At 36.6% G+C, this 12,970-nt stretch overlaps 1 protein-coding gene, 1 non-coding gene and 1 pseudogene across 2 annotated transcripts; 1 reads left to right on the top strand and 2 right to left on the bottom strand.

The window, feature by feature from the left end:
• Positions 1-610: 610 nt before the first annotated feature.
• On the top strand, positions 611-2,686 carry LOC103717178 (annotated as a pseudogene).
• On the bottom strand, positions 2,440-12,372 carry LOC103717165. Its single transcript, XM_008805453.3, has 3 exons — positions 12,072-12,372; positions 6,706-6,851; positions 2,440-2,796 (listed from the first exon to the last, which is right to left on the bottom strand). The coding sequence occupies exons 1-3, from the start codon at positions 12,208-12,210 to the stop codon at positions 2,782-2,784; spliced, it is 300 nt and encodes a 99-aa protein (XP_008803675.1). The 5' UTR covers positions 12,211-12,372; the 3' UTR covers positions 2,440-2,781.
• Positions 12,373-12,579: 207 nt separating this feature from the next.
• TRNAS-AGA lies at positions 12,580-12,661 on the bottom strand. The gene has a single exon. It is a non-coding gene; the product is annotated as a tRNA-Ser (tRNA).
• Between the last annotated feature and the right edge of the window lie 309 nt (positions 12,662-12,970).

Here is a 12,970-nt window from a genome sequence, read left to right on the forward strand (position 1 = left end):
TGCAAGTTCATTCTGCAAAATGCCTTGTCAGCTGTTACCAATACTATTGCCTTCTTCATCAGAGGGTAACTGCAATTCAGAGGCATGTCTTCAACAGCGGTGATTTTCATAGAAATATGGCTTAAAAAAAAACACCAGGTTGATGTAAAAAGAGGCCACCAAGATTCTGTTGTGCAGAATAATTAAATGTTTCCAATGATGCCAAACTTGATGATCGACATGCAGAATGAGGGCTGCAAACTTTTAAGATGGAGCATCATGTGTATGTCTTTGAAATATTTGCAGTTTGTATTACAAAGGTGTAGGACTTAATTGGCCGATTGGTCAAAGAGGATATAGCCTGTAAACTCGGAACAAGACAAATTCTCACCACAGATGTGAATTATATAGGCGGTGGTAGCTGACATATTACATTGTATATAGCCTGTTCAGGCATATTGCATCATTCTTCCTGCTTCTTCTTGACTGTCTTTTTTCTTCTTTTTTTTTTTGGTGCAACGGCAACTTAACGCACCAGGCATGGGTACGTAGTTAGAGAATAGTGATAGAATGAAGCTCTTTAATGCCTTAAAAGGCCTCCATGTTTCTGTTGCTTCTTTATTGCTGATATTGCCTTGGGGGAACTCAAAAGGTACCTTGGCCCCTTCCATCTGATAAAATTTTGCAGGTTGCTGATCGCATTGCTGCCCTCCCCATGGAAAAGCTGAAAAAGATGGGCCCCAAATCTCTTGGACACGCTGAAGCAACCCAAGCAATTTTGGATCACAGATGTGGGCTGCTCCATCAAAGGCAGAGGAGAAGAAAGCAGAGAAGACATCATTTGATGTCAAATTGGAGAAGCTTGATGTCTGCTGCAAAGATCAAGGTGATCAAAGAGGTCAGGACATTCCACAATCCTGGGTTGAAGGAGGCCAAGGATTTGATAGAGAAGGAACCAGTTTTATTGAAGCAAGATGTTACCAAGGAGGAGGCTAATGATATCATAGAGAAGATGAAGGCAGCTGGTGCTGGCATTGCTGTAATGGAGTTAAAGCATACTTACGGAGATGGTGAATTCCATAATTGATGAGCTAACATTCATTTGGTGAATTCCATAATTGACAAGTTTGATATGTTGCACATAAATTCATGTCAAAGCTATCACTAAGAATGTGCAAGCTGAGATATCCAGAGATGTATCATTCTCAATGTGATTGCTTTTTGCGGCGAAATATTTGTTGGTAGCTATCAGTTGAAGGGCATCTGCTTATACGTAGAAACTCAGAATCTGTTTTTTTTTTTTTACCCTTAATTTTTTCATGATTTTTAATCTACTGAGCTTTTCAAAGTCTTATCCTACATGAATAATTGAACTGTTTGAAGTCATGGATGGTAATGGTTCCTGTATTCATGAATTGTTGTAGGTGCTGTCATATTCTACACATTTGCTGCAAATAACAACCAGAACAAAATGGCCGTGTAAAGACTGGACCGGCTGTTTTCTCTTGTTGAGTGACGAAAATTGGCATTCCATTTTTTACCCGGATACTAGATGATGGCATTGAGGAATTAAAATTGGGAAGTGAGTGTTAAATACTAACCAAATAAACTGTATTCAGATCGTTATAGTCTATTTTTATTTAAATGAGATGTTTGTTTCTTGTTCAGTTTGGTTATTGATCCCACCCAATTGATCTAACAAAAATGCAACAAAAAATCTAGGTCCGGCAACTAATGTCTTGAACTTCGAGCAGAATGCGCAAAACCTGGTTTTCTGATTGGTGAGTCAAGCCAAAGGCTTAAATCAGTGAAGGGAAAGATCTACGAATGCAACTTAGGTGGATGAGGGGACCGACCAACAAAATACAAAATCAATCCCTACCAGACCTGACAAATAACCCGACTACATGGTTGGTGTTGCATCGATTTGAGCAAGGTTCCACTCAGGTCAGGTTAGAAGCCCTGCAGTAAATCAGTTTAATAAAGAGCAGCTTCAGTCTGGAGTGTGTTAGTAATCAATTTACATTTGATTAAGCAAGTCGAAAATTTTCAAACCTAACCCAACTGAAGCAAGATACAAATAAACCCAATGCGCAAAACGCACCTCTGGGTACAATACAGATAGCAAAGCAGCAGAGTCCAAACCTGATCTATAGCAAAATCAGATGCAGAAGCTGACCCTGTCGCTCCTAAAGCTTCTTCTTGAGACATGATTTCCCAAGTGCCAGGTTTAGCACATAAGCTTGTACGTGAACAAGTTTTTAATGACATAGTCCACAACAGTCGGGCCTATTTGCAAAACTTCATGCACTCAAATTTGCAAGGTTACAAGAAATTCAAGATACGAGATCCTCTACTGGAGATGATCCACAAAGTTGATCACCAAGTTCCACAATTTGACTACCTTCAATGAGTAATAACCTATACGCTAGTAAACAAAATTTCCATGCGATATTCTCATCAGAAAATTGATGGAGGAAATGTTCTCTTTCCTTGAAGAAAAAGGTTGTAGAGGTCTGACGACATGACATAAATGTTCAAACTTCAAACTATTCGCCCCAGTGATGGGTTCCCAATTACCAGTTTACATAAGAGGCATTTATTATCTGCCATCCAGAATCAACCAACGCACCAATTGATACAGTATTCTCACCGAATCAGCAAAATAAGTACTACATGTATTGGAACCATAAAAAAATGCCGCAGATACATGGGAGAAAGAAAGCAACATCTAGCCCTTCAATTCAAGTAATCCCAATAAATATCCCCAACCTAATTGTTCTGGCATTCCGTTGGCATCCTTCAGTTCTGTTCCACCTAGGACCAAGAAAGCAATCAGATAAATCAAATGCTGAAGTTTATACTGATTCATAGGGCTTATAAGTTCATGAATTCACAGAAATACATGGTTTAGTAACTTTAGTTTGAGCGCAAATAAACAGGAATGAAAATGACGGACTGAAGAAAAGTAAAAATCTGCATTTTCTAATTTTGTTAAAGGGTATTGGTGATCATAGTATGCAAGAGTCATACTTATCAAGGCATGCTGCTACACCCATGGGCAGGCAAAAATAAATCATGCACACTGCATTTAAGAAGAAACAAACTCGATGTTCATTTGCTGATAAAGAAACAATAAAAGCTAGCAATCACGTATTGGAGTACTCCATGATATTTTGGTCCACTTATCTAACCTCTAAAAGCCTAGCTTACTCCCATCCAAACCATTTATGAGTCAGCCCACAGTAACAGAGCTACCTTCCTCAAGGTGTACAGGAATTAGATATTTGTTAACTAACCGGCTGAGCCAAATAACAATGAGCTTGTGTTTTTTTCTCATCTGCCTCCAAAGATCCCGTCTTACCAAGTGAGCATTCAGAAAGACAGGATAGCTCCAAGCACTGTCATATGGGAAACAATTTGGTTAAACCAAGATAAACAAATCTCATCCCTTATTCTAGGTCACCTTGTTTTGATGTTCCAATTCATTGAAATCCAATTATACCAAACAATAGCTCTCACAGGCACCAGCCTAGGCACCTGGGAGAGCACCTAGTCACCCAACCAAGCCCAACTTGCCTAGTCGAGGCCCGTCCGAACAGCCTGCCACATGGCGCTCATCTGGATTTTTGGATGCCAGAATGGGCACTTGGGTTCATGATGTTTGACTTAGCCCAACTTGCCTAGTCAGTACCTACATCTATGTCAAGATTTTTTATGAACGCTTGACTTATTCTATGTAATTGAAAATAGATTCATGACCTATTCTTGTATCCATGGTTTATGGCACCAACCCGAGGATTCACCACACTTTTTTCTTTTTGCTCCTTGACATCCCAAAATGCAAGCCATACCTACAGTTGATGTGGCTATGGTTTCTTCATCAATGTGTTATTTGCAAACTTCAAATCTTCTAGGATGTTTGCATCTGCTAGAATCTCATTATTCATGGAAGTTGACCACGGAAAACTCCAGCCATGCTACCATCTTGGTCAACAATAATTTGCTCATATGATAACTTTATCTTCAATATTTAAACCTCTCAAGGACTACAAATTTGTTTCACATTTTGATGACCAGATACATGTAGGCTCTTGATAGCCCATTCTACAAAATAATCAACTTCTTACTTTGAGAGGAGACGGTTTGAACATATGGCTACACAAGCATTTGAGAGATGAGGCAAATAAAAATCTTGTAAGTTCATAAATCCGTATAGTTCGATCACCAAAAACCACTCAAATAGCAAAGCTCTAAACACTACAGATATGTCTCTCTTACACTAGCTTTCATTTATATATTCAACCTTTCATATATCAGGTGATCCAAGTCTCAGGTTTCAATTAGTAATTATGAAGGGCCATTCACTATAAAACTATAAAATAATTGATTTCCAACCACAGATTGTCTATCTTAATGAAAAAAAGAATTACATCCTTTTCCAAAGAGAAAAACATTTAAATTAAGTTGTTAAATACCGAAGCTAACATTACTGTTCACCAGGACAATTCGGAGTATCACAAGTTGCAGTGGAATCTGTTCACTCATAATAAGTAAATGCTGTGGAAGATTATAAGCCCAAAAGGTAGAGCTGGTCAACTGTTTGTTAACATGGACCACAATGAAATGATCATACAAGAACAATCCACACAAAAAGATTAAAACAACTGTGGTCTTTAAGAGAAAATTCTGAATAGCAATCTAATGATTGAACCTCGAAGAAAAAAATGACATATAATAATTTTCATACTAAAATATAACTTCCTCATCTATTTGTTATTTTTTAAAAAATTAAATGTATTTAAGCATTCTAATGGATTTCAACAGTGACTACTACTTGGAACTCATAACTTTATCAAACACAACGGTCACAAAGAAACATGTTATATGGGAAGGCCTCTAGAATGTCTTCCTGCAGTATTAAATTTAAGATAAACGGTATATGGGAAGGCCTCTAGAATGTCTTCCTGCAGTGTTAAATTTAAGATAAACGATCAAACAAATGCATGCAGGGTGAATGCAGTGTGTATAAAATTATTCATATTCAGATTGCAGCTTTAGCCCAAAAAAGTACTTAGTGCTTCCCTTAACCTGGTGAAAGACACTAAGGCTTAAACAAGGGGCAGTATGTGAGAACCCTTGCAGGCATGCATTTAGTCCCACATCAGCTACGCACTGGGTAGATCTTGGATACTTATTATGCAAGGCTAAATAACCCAACATTAACCTTCCGACTAGCCTTGTTGGTTAAGGTTTTAGGTTGTTATATATACCATATACCATTCAGACACTTATTTTTTACTTTACAATTTTCTCTATGAATTATGAATCACTATTTTAATGAACTACTACATATATAAAGACTTCATGATGTAATATGAATACAAATATGAATACACCAAAACATGAATCATGGTTTACAACTTCAGTGAGCATTTTTTTACTTTTATGAAACTTCGTTCACTTTGCACTAAAAATGATAATCAATACATCTCAAGTATATTTTCCTAAATTAATAAAACCTGCCATGGTGTTTTGTCCAATATACTCAAATTGTATAGTCAAACCTTTAGGTAAATCAAACAAAGGAGAGAGACACAACTTAGAGAGTTTGACAGAAAAACAAGCACCATGCAACCAGTAAATCTCTTGAGTTTTAAAAAGAACTAATACTATGTCCATAGTAAACACTAACCTTAGTCTGAAAGCATTTCTTAGAACATGTTCAAGCATTAGCTGAATGATAAGAAGTTGCACATGATAGAACAAGAGATTTTAAAAAGTGAAATTCATGTTCTTAGTAGTTAGAATACAGTCCCTAGTATGGCCTTAATCTATAATCAACCATATCAACAACTATGTAAGCAAACATACAACATTCAAAACAATGGTGTTCCGAAAAAACACATCTAGAGACAAAAGTCCTTATTTTAAAGAATAAAAAAAAAATCTGCCAAACTCCTAAAAAAATACATATAACCATTAATGAATACATACACCCCTCCTATAATACTCCTATGATGACTAACATATATCTTTCTTCTCAAAATACTCTCACAATATTTTTACTTTCAATGGATCGGATGCCTTATAACTATTTTATTCCCAAAATGGACAAAAGTCTGAGCCACTTCCTAGAACAGCATTTTGAAAGGACCCGGGATCTATCCACACTAGGGCCATTCCCTTTTTCCCTTAAGAGTCCAATATCCACGGGCCTCGAGATCTCCAATCCTAATGCAATCCTTACTTTATCAGACTAAGATTACCTAGATTTCAAAATATTGGCAGTTGTAGTTGCTGTTGTAATCACAAATAACAAAAAAAAAGTATCATAATGGCTAGACCTCTCTGTATGGTAAACTTCAGAATTTTTAATTTAATAATAAATGTATTAATTGGATACACATGCACCATAACTAGTATTTAGTAAATGTCCCAAAAACAGCAGTATTGTATATAATTTGTGAACAAGTTGTTAAACTCACTTATATTGTAAAATTATTAATCAACCAGATTGCCTGAGAATAATCAGGAAAATCATTTTACCAATGAAAAAATTCAAGAAGTTAATACTTCTGATAATAATGTTACTGTGTAATGGCCACAACTATGAACAGATTATTCTCTTCTTTCTAAAAAGAAAGCTTAAAAGAGGTATAGAAATAGTGAAGTATGGAACTAAATTAAACATTTACTGACAAGGAGAACGAAAAAATAACTTACTTGTGCAGAACCAGAAGGCACAGCTGAAACATTTGGAGACAACTTTGGAGGTGAACCATCAAATATGTAAGAGCATTCAGTATATGCTGCTCCAATTCCCACTCCAGCACCAAAAGCTACAGATGCCCATCGAGTTGTTGGACTCCCTAAGTGAACAATAAAAGCAAGATCTAGATGATGCAATTAAACCAAAATGCCCACAAAGAGATAATACATGGAAGACAAATAATTGTTCAAAAAATACAAGGAGCACCTACTTTAAAGTTTACAAAAGTAGCCTGATGATCAATAAGCCATAAAAAGTTAATGTTAGGTGATCAATTACATTAACTTGTAGCTTCAATTCCGGGCTAGAAACCTTCTAGGTTATTTCTTCAAGCAAAATAAATATTGCATTTCCATGCTAATAGAACACAATTGAGATTTCCCAAAAGAAGGACTTTTCCAAAGGCATGTACTACTCGCATCTCTATGAGGAATTATTCAAGTCAGATGTCAAAGATATTATGGGTCAGTTCAGGTCTTATCTTTTATGAATAGTTTGTAATTGATTGTTTAATTCAAGAAAAGAGTTTTTGTATGGTCTTTAACATTATCATGCATATTACTCTAAGAATTCATCCAAGGTCTTGAGCCTCCATTATTGAGGTGCACTTGTATCTTTAGTCCTACTAAAAGTGAGTCAATCCATGTCCATTTTTTTCCTTCCCTTCTGTTTGGGAATTTTGGCATCAGTGGGATCAGGTCAGGTCAGGATTAGTTCAGCCAGGTCGGCAAACTACAGGTTGTCTAGTTGGGTCCTAGAAGATGATCAATGGTTGAGCCAGGTCAAGTAGCCTTGACTCATTAACGTGTTGGGTTGAGTTTAGCTTGCAGGCAAATTTGTTTTAACTTGTTCCAAACCAGATCCAGGTCAATTCATTTCCAGCTTTCATTACATGGATTTTGAGGTTCATTATCTAGTACGAGCATGCACAAACTAGACTACAGGCACATGCAACATACACTAAGCATGACAAAGAGAAAGTGTATAAATGGAAAAAGAACTATAAGAAAGAAGTAACATATTTAATTTAAAAAATATATCACAAAAAAAGTAACCAAGAAAAATTGATGTATCTCACAATAAGCATTGAACCAACAGATACAGTGCAACTTGTTGTATTTGTCCTTTTAAATCTATTTTGAGAAATCACAAACAAAGGAGGAGGGGCGGGGAAGAATAAGGATAGGTTTCCAAACCAATCTACACAAAATCAAATCTGAAGTGAACAAGGTAATTTTTTACTTCTATATTTATGTTTTCAGATCACATTAATATACGCTTAATTCGTCACCCTTTTTGTTTTGTATTAAATCCACTGCATGTTATATTGATATCCTTTCATCTATGACATGGCTAGTTCCCAGAAAATTTTAACGATCTGTTCTGAACCAATTTTTACAGAATTGACCTCCCATGCACTCATCATAGCTGAGAGCAAATACACACATTATAAAATTGGCAAAGTGGTAAATATTTTTACTCCAGTGACTCTGGTCTTTTTCTTCTTCTTTTTTTCCCTAAGCATTACCAATCACTCATTAATATCAAAATAAGAAGAGAAAAATAAAATATATAGATGACTCCAAGATCCTCAATCTCAATATCAGATACCTCACGATACATTACCAGTTCAGTATGGTACACACCCCATACCGAAACAACTCCCAATCATCTTTTCCTCACTCCTTATCACAATACTGCTTGAAATTGAGCAGTATGGGTTGGTGTCCAGCAGAATTGGATGGTTCCGCTTGGTTCGAACCGGTTTGGACTGGCACAGATTGATTCTTGTACCAAACTAGCAAACCGAGTCAGTTCCGCACAATTTTGGCATGCTACATCCCGAACCGAGCAATTCAAATCAGTTTTGCAATACTTGGATGGCTTAATAAATGGTAAGTTTTAAGAACATGGATCAAGGTAATGATAAACATCTATAATATAATGTGAAAGCTTGGGTTTCGACTCCACCCCAAGCATTATTCCACTTTCTTTCTCATTTCCAAATAAGTCCCTATGCATCCCTTCTTTTTTGATGAGACAGTCCAGCTCTCCTCACCTCTAGTGTAGCCCTCTCACGTGCATTGTGCATGTAAGAAATAAAGAAGAAAGAAGGAAAACAAAAATTTGAGCTAATTAACAAGCCAAGAAGCATTACAAAGACCCTACACTTCTCCCACCAAAGGGAACATTAGTTGTAATCGTCTCCACATTTGTTTTGAAATAATTATAATATATTTACAGATCCTACTTAACCAATCCAACTTTGATCAAACTTTTGCTTGTCAGGGATTATATGAAGCGTGCAGGGGCCAATGGGTTCTTAATGGTAAAGTCATGTCCTCCATGTCTAAAGTGACCTTAGTGACCTTAGTTACTCAAGGTACAAGTTGTTTTATTGGAAATTGATAATCTCTTAGAGTGTCATACTTCTCTCAAATTCTTGTCTTGGAGAGAATCCTCATTTGTTCATGATGATAACCTACTTTGAAAGGAGTGGATTCGATGACAATCATGCAATGTGTAATGAGGTGGATAAGACCAATTTATATGTTATCCCAAACAGTACATACGACAAATGAATTCTGAATCTGATTTGTCTCATTTCAACAAGCAAAGGGTGAGACAAGATAACCCTTTTGGCTTATCCCTGTGTAGAATATAACTCACTAAAGGAAGGGGGCAAATGTGAGGTGCCTTTCCTTTAGCTATCAGCTGTCAATGTAGGAAAAATGAAAGCAGAAAAGATTTTTTCAAAAGAATGCCTTTGCAGTACAAATTGTAAGCAGAGCGGTGGATTTTGGACCTCCAAATATATAGCAAGTCATGAGTTTGTGAATTGTCTTTCCTTTAACCATCGGCAATCAATGTAGGAAAAATGAAAGCAGAAAAGATTTTTTTAAAAGGATACCTTTGGAGTGCAATGGTCAGCAAAGTGGTGGTTTTTGGACCACCAACTATATCGCAAGTCATGAGTTTGCGTGATGGATCCATCAATGATAAACATGAGGGCAGACTTCATTTTAATTATGTGGCAATCATGCATACTTATTTTTCTTGCAATTGATGAAAAAAGCTTTGTTTGATGAGGAAAGTAAAGGAAAGGGAGATATAGAATAACATCCACTTAAAAAGCAGACAGATAATACAAAGCCATGACAAGATTTTAAAAAAAAAAAAAAAAAGTCATTCCACACATGAGAAACACATGAAAAAAACCAACTTTCCATGGAATATTATCCTACAAGCAGAATCCTCTAGAAGACAGTTGAACATGGTCTTGCTTGCCCACTACAACATCACCCTCGAAATTTGTTATGCTGCTTGGAAATAAGCCATCAAGGAGTGTCCTCACATTTAATTATTACTAGTTCTTATTTGATATACAAAATTATGAATTACCTTAAACCCAACAATATGCGAAACTTTCAAAAATATCTTTCTTTCTATGAAAAAAGAATTGCCAACAACTACAGAAAAGAAGCATTACAATCTGTCCATCTAAATCATCAAATGCAATGCCAATTATGATCTGAAGGGATAAAAACTTGAAATTCAAGGCTTCTGTATCCTCCTCATCATGTGATGGCCATCACTAATCCTTACAATTGTCACAACAAAACTACCTTATTATTTGGGTACCATACCAATATCCCTTCCTTCCATTCATTCCTTGCTACAAAAACCTATCTAACCATCATGTGACCCTACCTGCTGCCCTCTCCAATGGATTATCTCATTGTGTCCACAGCCACCACTACCAATCTGTTCCACTCCTTTCATCAGCCCCTCCTTTGCTGGAATGGATGGTAGCAACATCAGGGAATGAAGAGCTTATGAGAATGGTTGATTGGTCATGAATCGTGTACTAATGGTGATCATCATGCTGTAACCCAAGAAAGCTTTCCCAGAATAGCCAAATCCAAATCTAACATGTATTGCATACCCATTTGTGCTGAATTTTTAATGTCGGTAACAACTTATTTTTGGAAAATAGCAGGTATTTTATACAATGAGGATATGGCTCAAATACTTCCTAGATGCCCCCGACTACTTCTGGGGCCTATGAGGTTAAAGATCAAATGGAGTTGGATAGGTTATTATCTAGATTCACAATCCATTAAGGTAAATAACCCCATATGCACTTTATTGGTATATGCCTTTAACACGCACACATCCAAGAGAGAGACTGGAGAGAGAGAAAGAGAGAGATGGAAGTGAGTGAACCTTTTATTAAAAAAAATAATTTTGTCATATATAATGTCGCCGTATGTTGATCTTTATTTATGGACATATCCTTGCTGTATATATAGAGTTCTAGATTCCATCCAAATTTTGCCAAGATTTGCTGTGTCAGTGTATCCATACAATACTGTACCTTATATCTCGTATTCTTGTTCATGTTTCATAGCCACCATGAGTTTGGCATGCTGAAAGATAGAAGGATAGGAAAGAGAAAAGGATGAAGAAGAGCGAAAAGGCAAGGCCTAAATTTACATATAATTAAAATGGAGCAATCGTGTGTAAAGCAAACTTGATCTTATATTTTAGATATATGACAAACACATGGAAGTGATAAACTTCTTAGCATGTGGATTGCATAAATTTATATACAAGAATACATATATACATGTTATATGTCTATTTATGCACGAAAATCTGATTTAAAACTATATTTATGAGTGTAAGGATAGATACACTTAAAAACGGCAACGCTTCCAAAATATTCTTCTTGCTGCATGAAATTAATTATTACCGAAAATTGTGTAACAAGCAAAAAAATTTCATGATACAAAAACAAGTCAGAAATCGTTGGAAATATAACATGAATCATAAATACAGACAGAAAACAGTTACACTAGTAGTATATAACGTAACAAGTTTGCACATTTTGGGCAATATATCCTGATTTCCATAAAACGTGTGAAGATTAGACGATTTGGTTTCCATCAATTAACCCCTAAACAAAGGAAGAAGACATGAAAAACAAATGTGCATTTCATAATTCTTGAAACTTCCAATAGTTTAATGATAGTGCCTGTCTTTAAGGAAGGTTCTTCGAAGTCTCTGATGTCCAATATGAGTCACAGGTAACTACAAACATAAATCAAAAAACAATCTCATCATGTCCGTGTAAACCAAAAAAGACCAGGAAACGGATTAGCGAAATAAAAGGGGCAAAGCAACAATCAGCTGAAGAAAAGAAGAAAAAACACAAAAAAAAATCCTGGAATTTCCCCCCAAGAATCCATCAATAAGCATCAAAATAGATCAAAAGATCGAGCCGGTTGACTGAAAAAAAAAAAGAGGGAGGACTCACGGAAGAGGAGGAGGCCGGTGAATGCGCCGGCGAGGGAGGAGTAGAAGAAGCGGCGGATTGTGAGATCGATGCAGGCGTCCCACTTGGCATCGAGGTCGTAGCGAGGAGGAATCGCGTCGTGCTTCTTTTCTTCCGCCATGACGGACCGATTACTATGAGACTTCGTTCGAGCTTCGGCGTTCAGCCTTTTATTATTCCCTTCGGCCGCTTTTCCTCTCCCCAGCCACTGCTTTGCCTGGCTTCCTCGCGTGCGGAGAGGGGAAATAGGGCTCACGAGTCACGAAGAAGAGTGGTGTGAGTTTTAGCACACGGCAAGTTTTATGTGGTGAAGCTCATACAATTTTTGATATGCATCCATAGGAACGAACCGTTCCATCAGTGTCGCCTCAAAATTTGTGTTTTAACAAAAAAAGGAAATAATAAAATAAAGTCGTCGACTGCCGTCCGATCACTGTCGCCCAAAAATTTGATTTTTTTAAAGAAATTAAGGAAATTAAAAATATCAAGCCGTCGACAGCAGGATTCGAACCTGCGCAGGCAAAGCCCAACAGATTTCTAGTCTGTCTCCTTAACCACTCGGACATATCGACATTGGAGCCATGATGACTACACAATTATTATCTTTATATTACATGATCAACCAAAATTCAACCATAGATTTTCGTTATTTGGGTTGGCCAGAGAGCAGCAGCAGTATCACTTACATGTACCTCATATTTCATCAATATCATAAGCCAATTTTTTTACCAAAAAAGAAAGTGGTTGATGAAGTATCACTTACATGTACTTCATCTTTCATCAATATCATAAGCCACTTACATGTACTTCATATTTCATCAATATCATATGCCACCAAAATCTCAACCATAATATAGTTGATGTTTCAGCATTACGAGATA

Source organism: Phoenix dactylifera, chromosome 7, assembly GCF_009389715.1.
Source record: "Phoenix dactylifera cultivar Barhee BC4 chromosome 7, palm_55x_up_171113_PBpolish2nd_filt_p, whole genome shotgun sequence".
In the NCBI taxonomy this organism is placed as follows: Eukaryota; Viridiplantae; Streptophyta; class Magnoliopsida; order Arecales; family Arecaceae; genus Phoenix; species Phoenix dactylifera.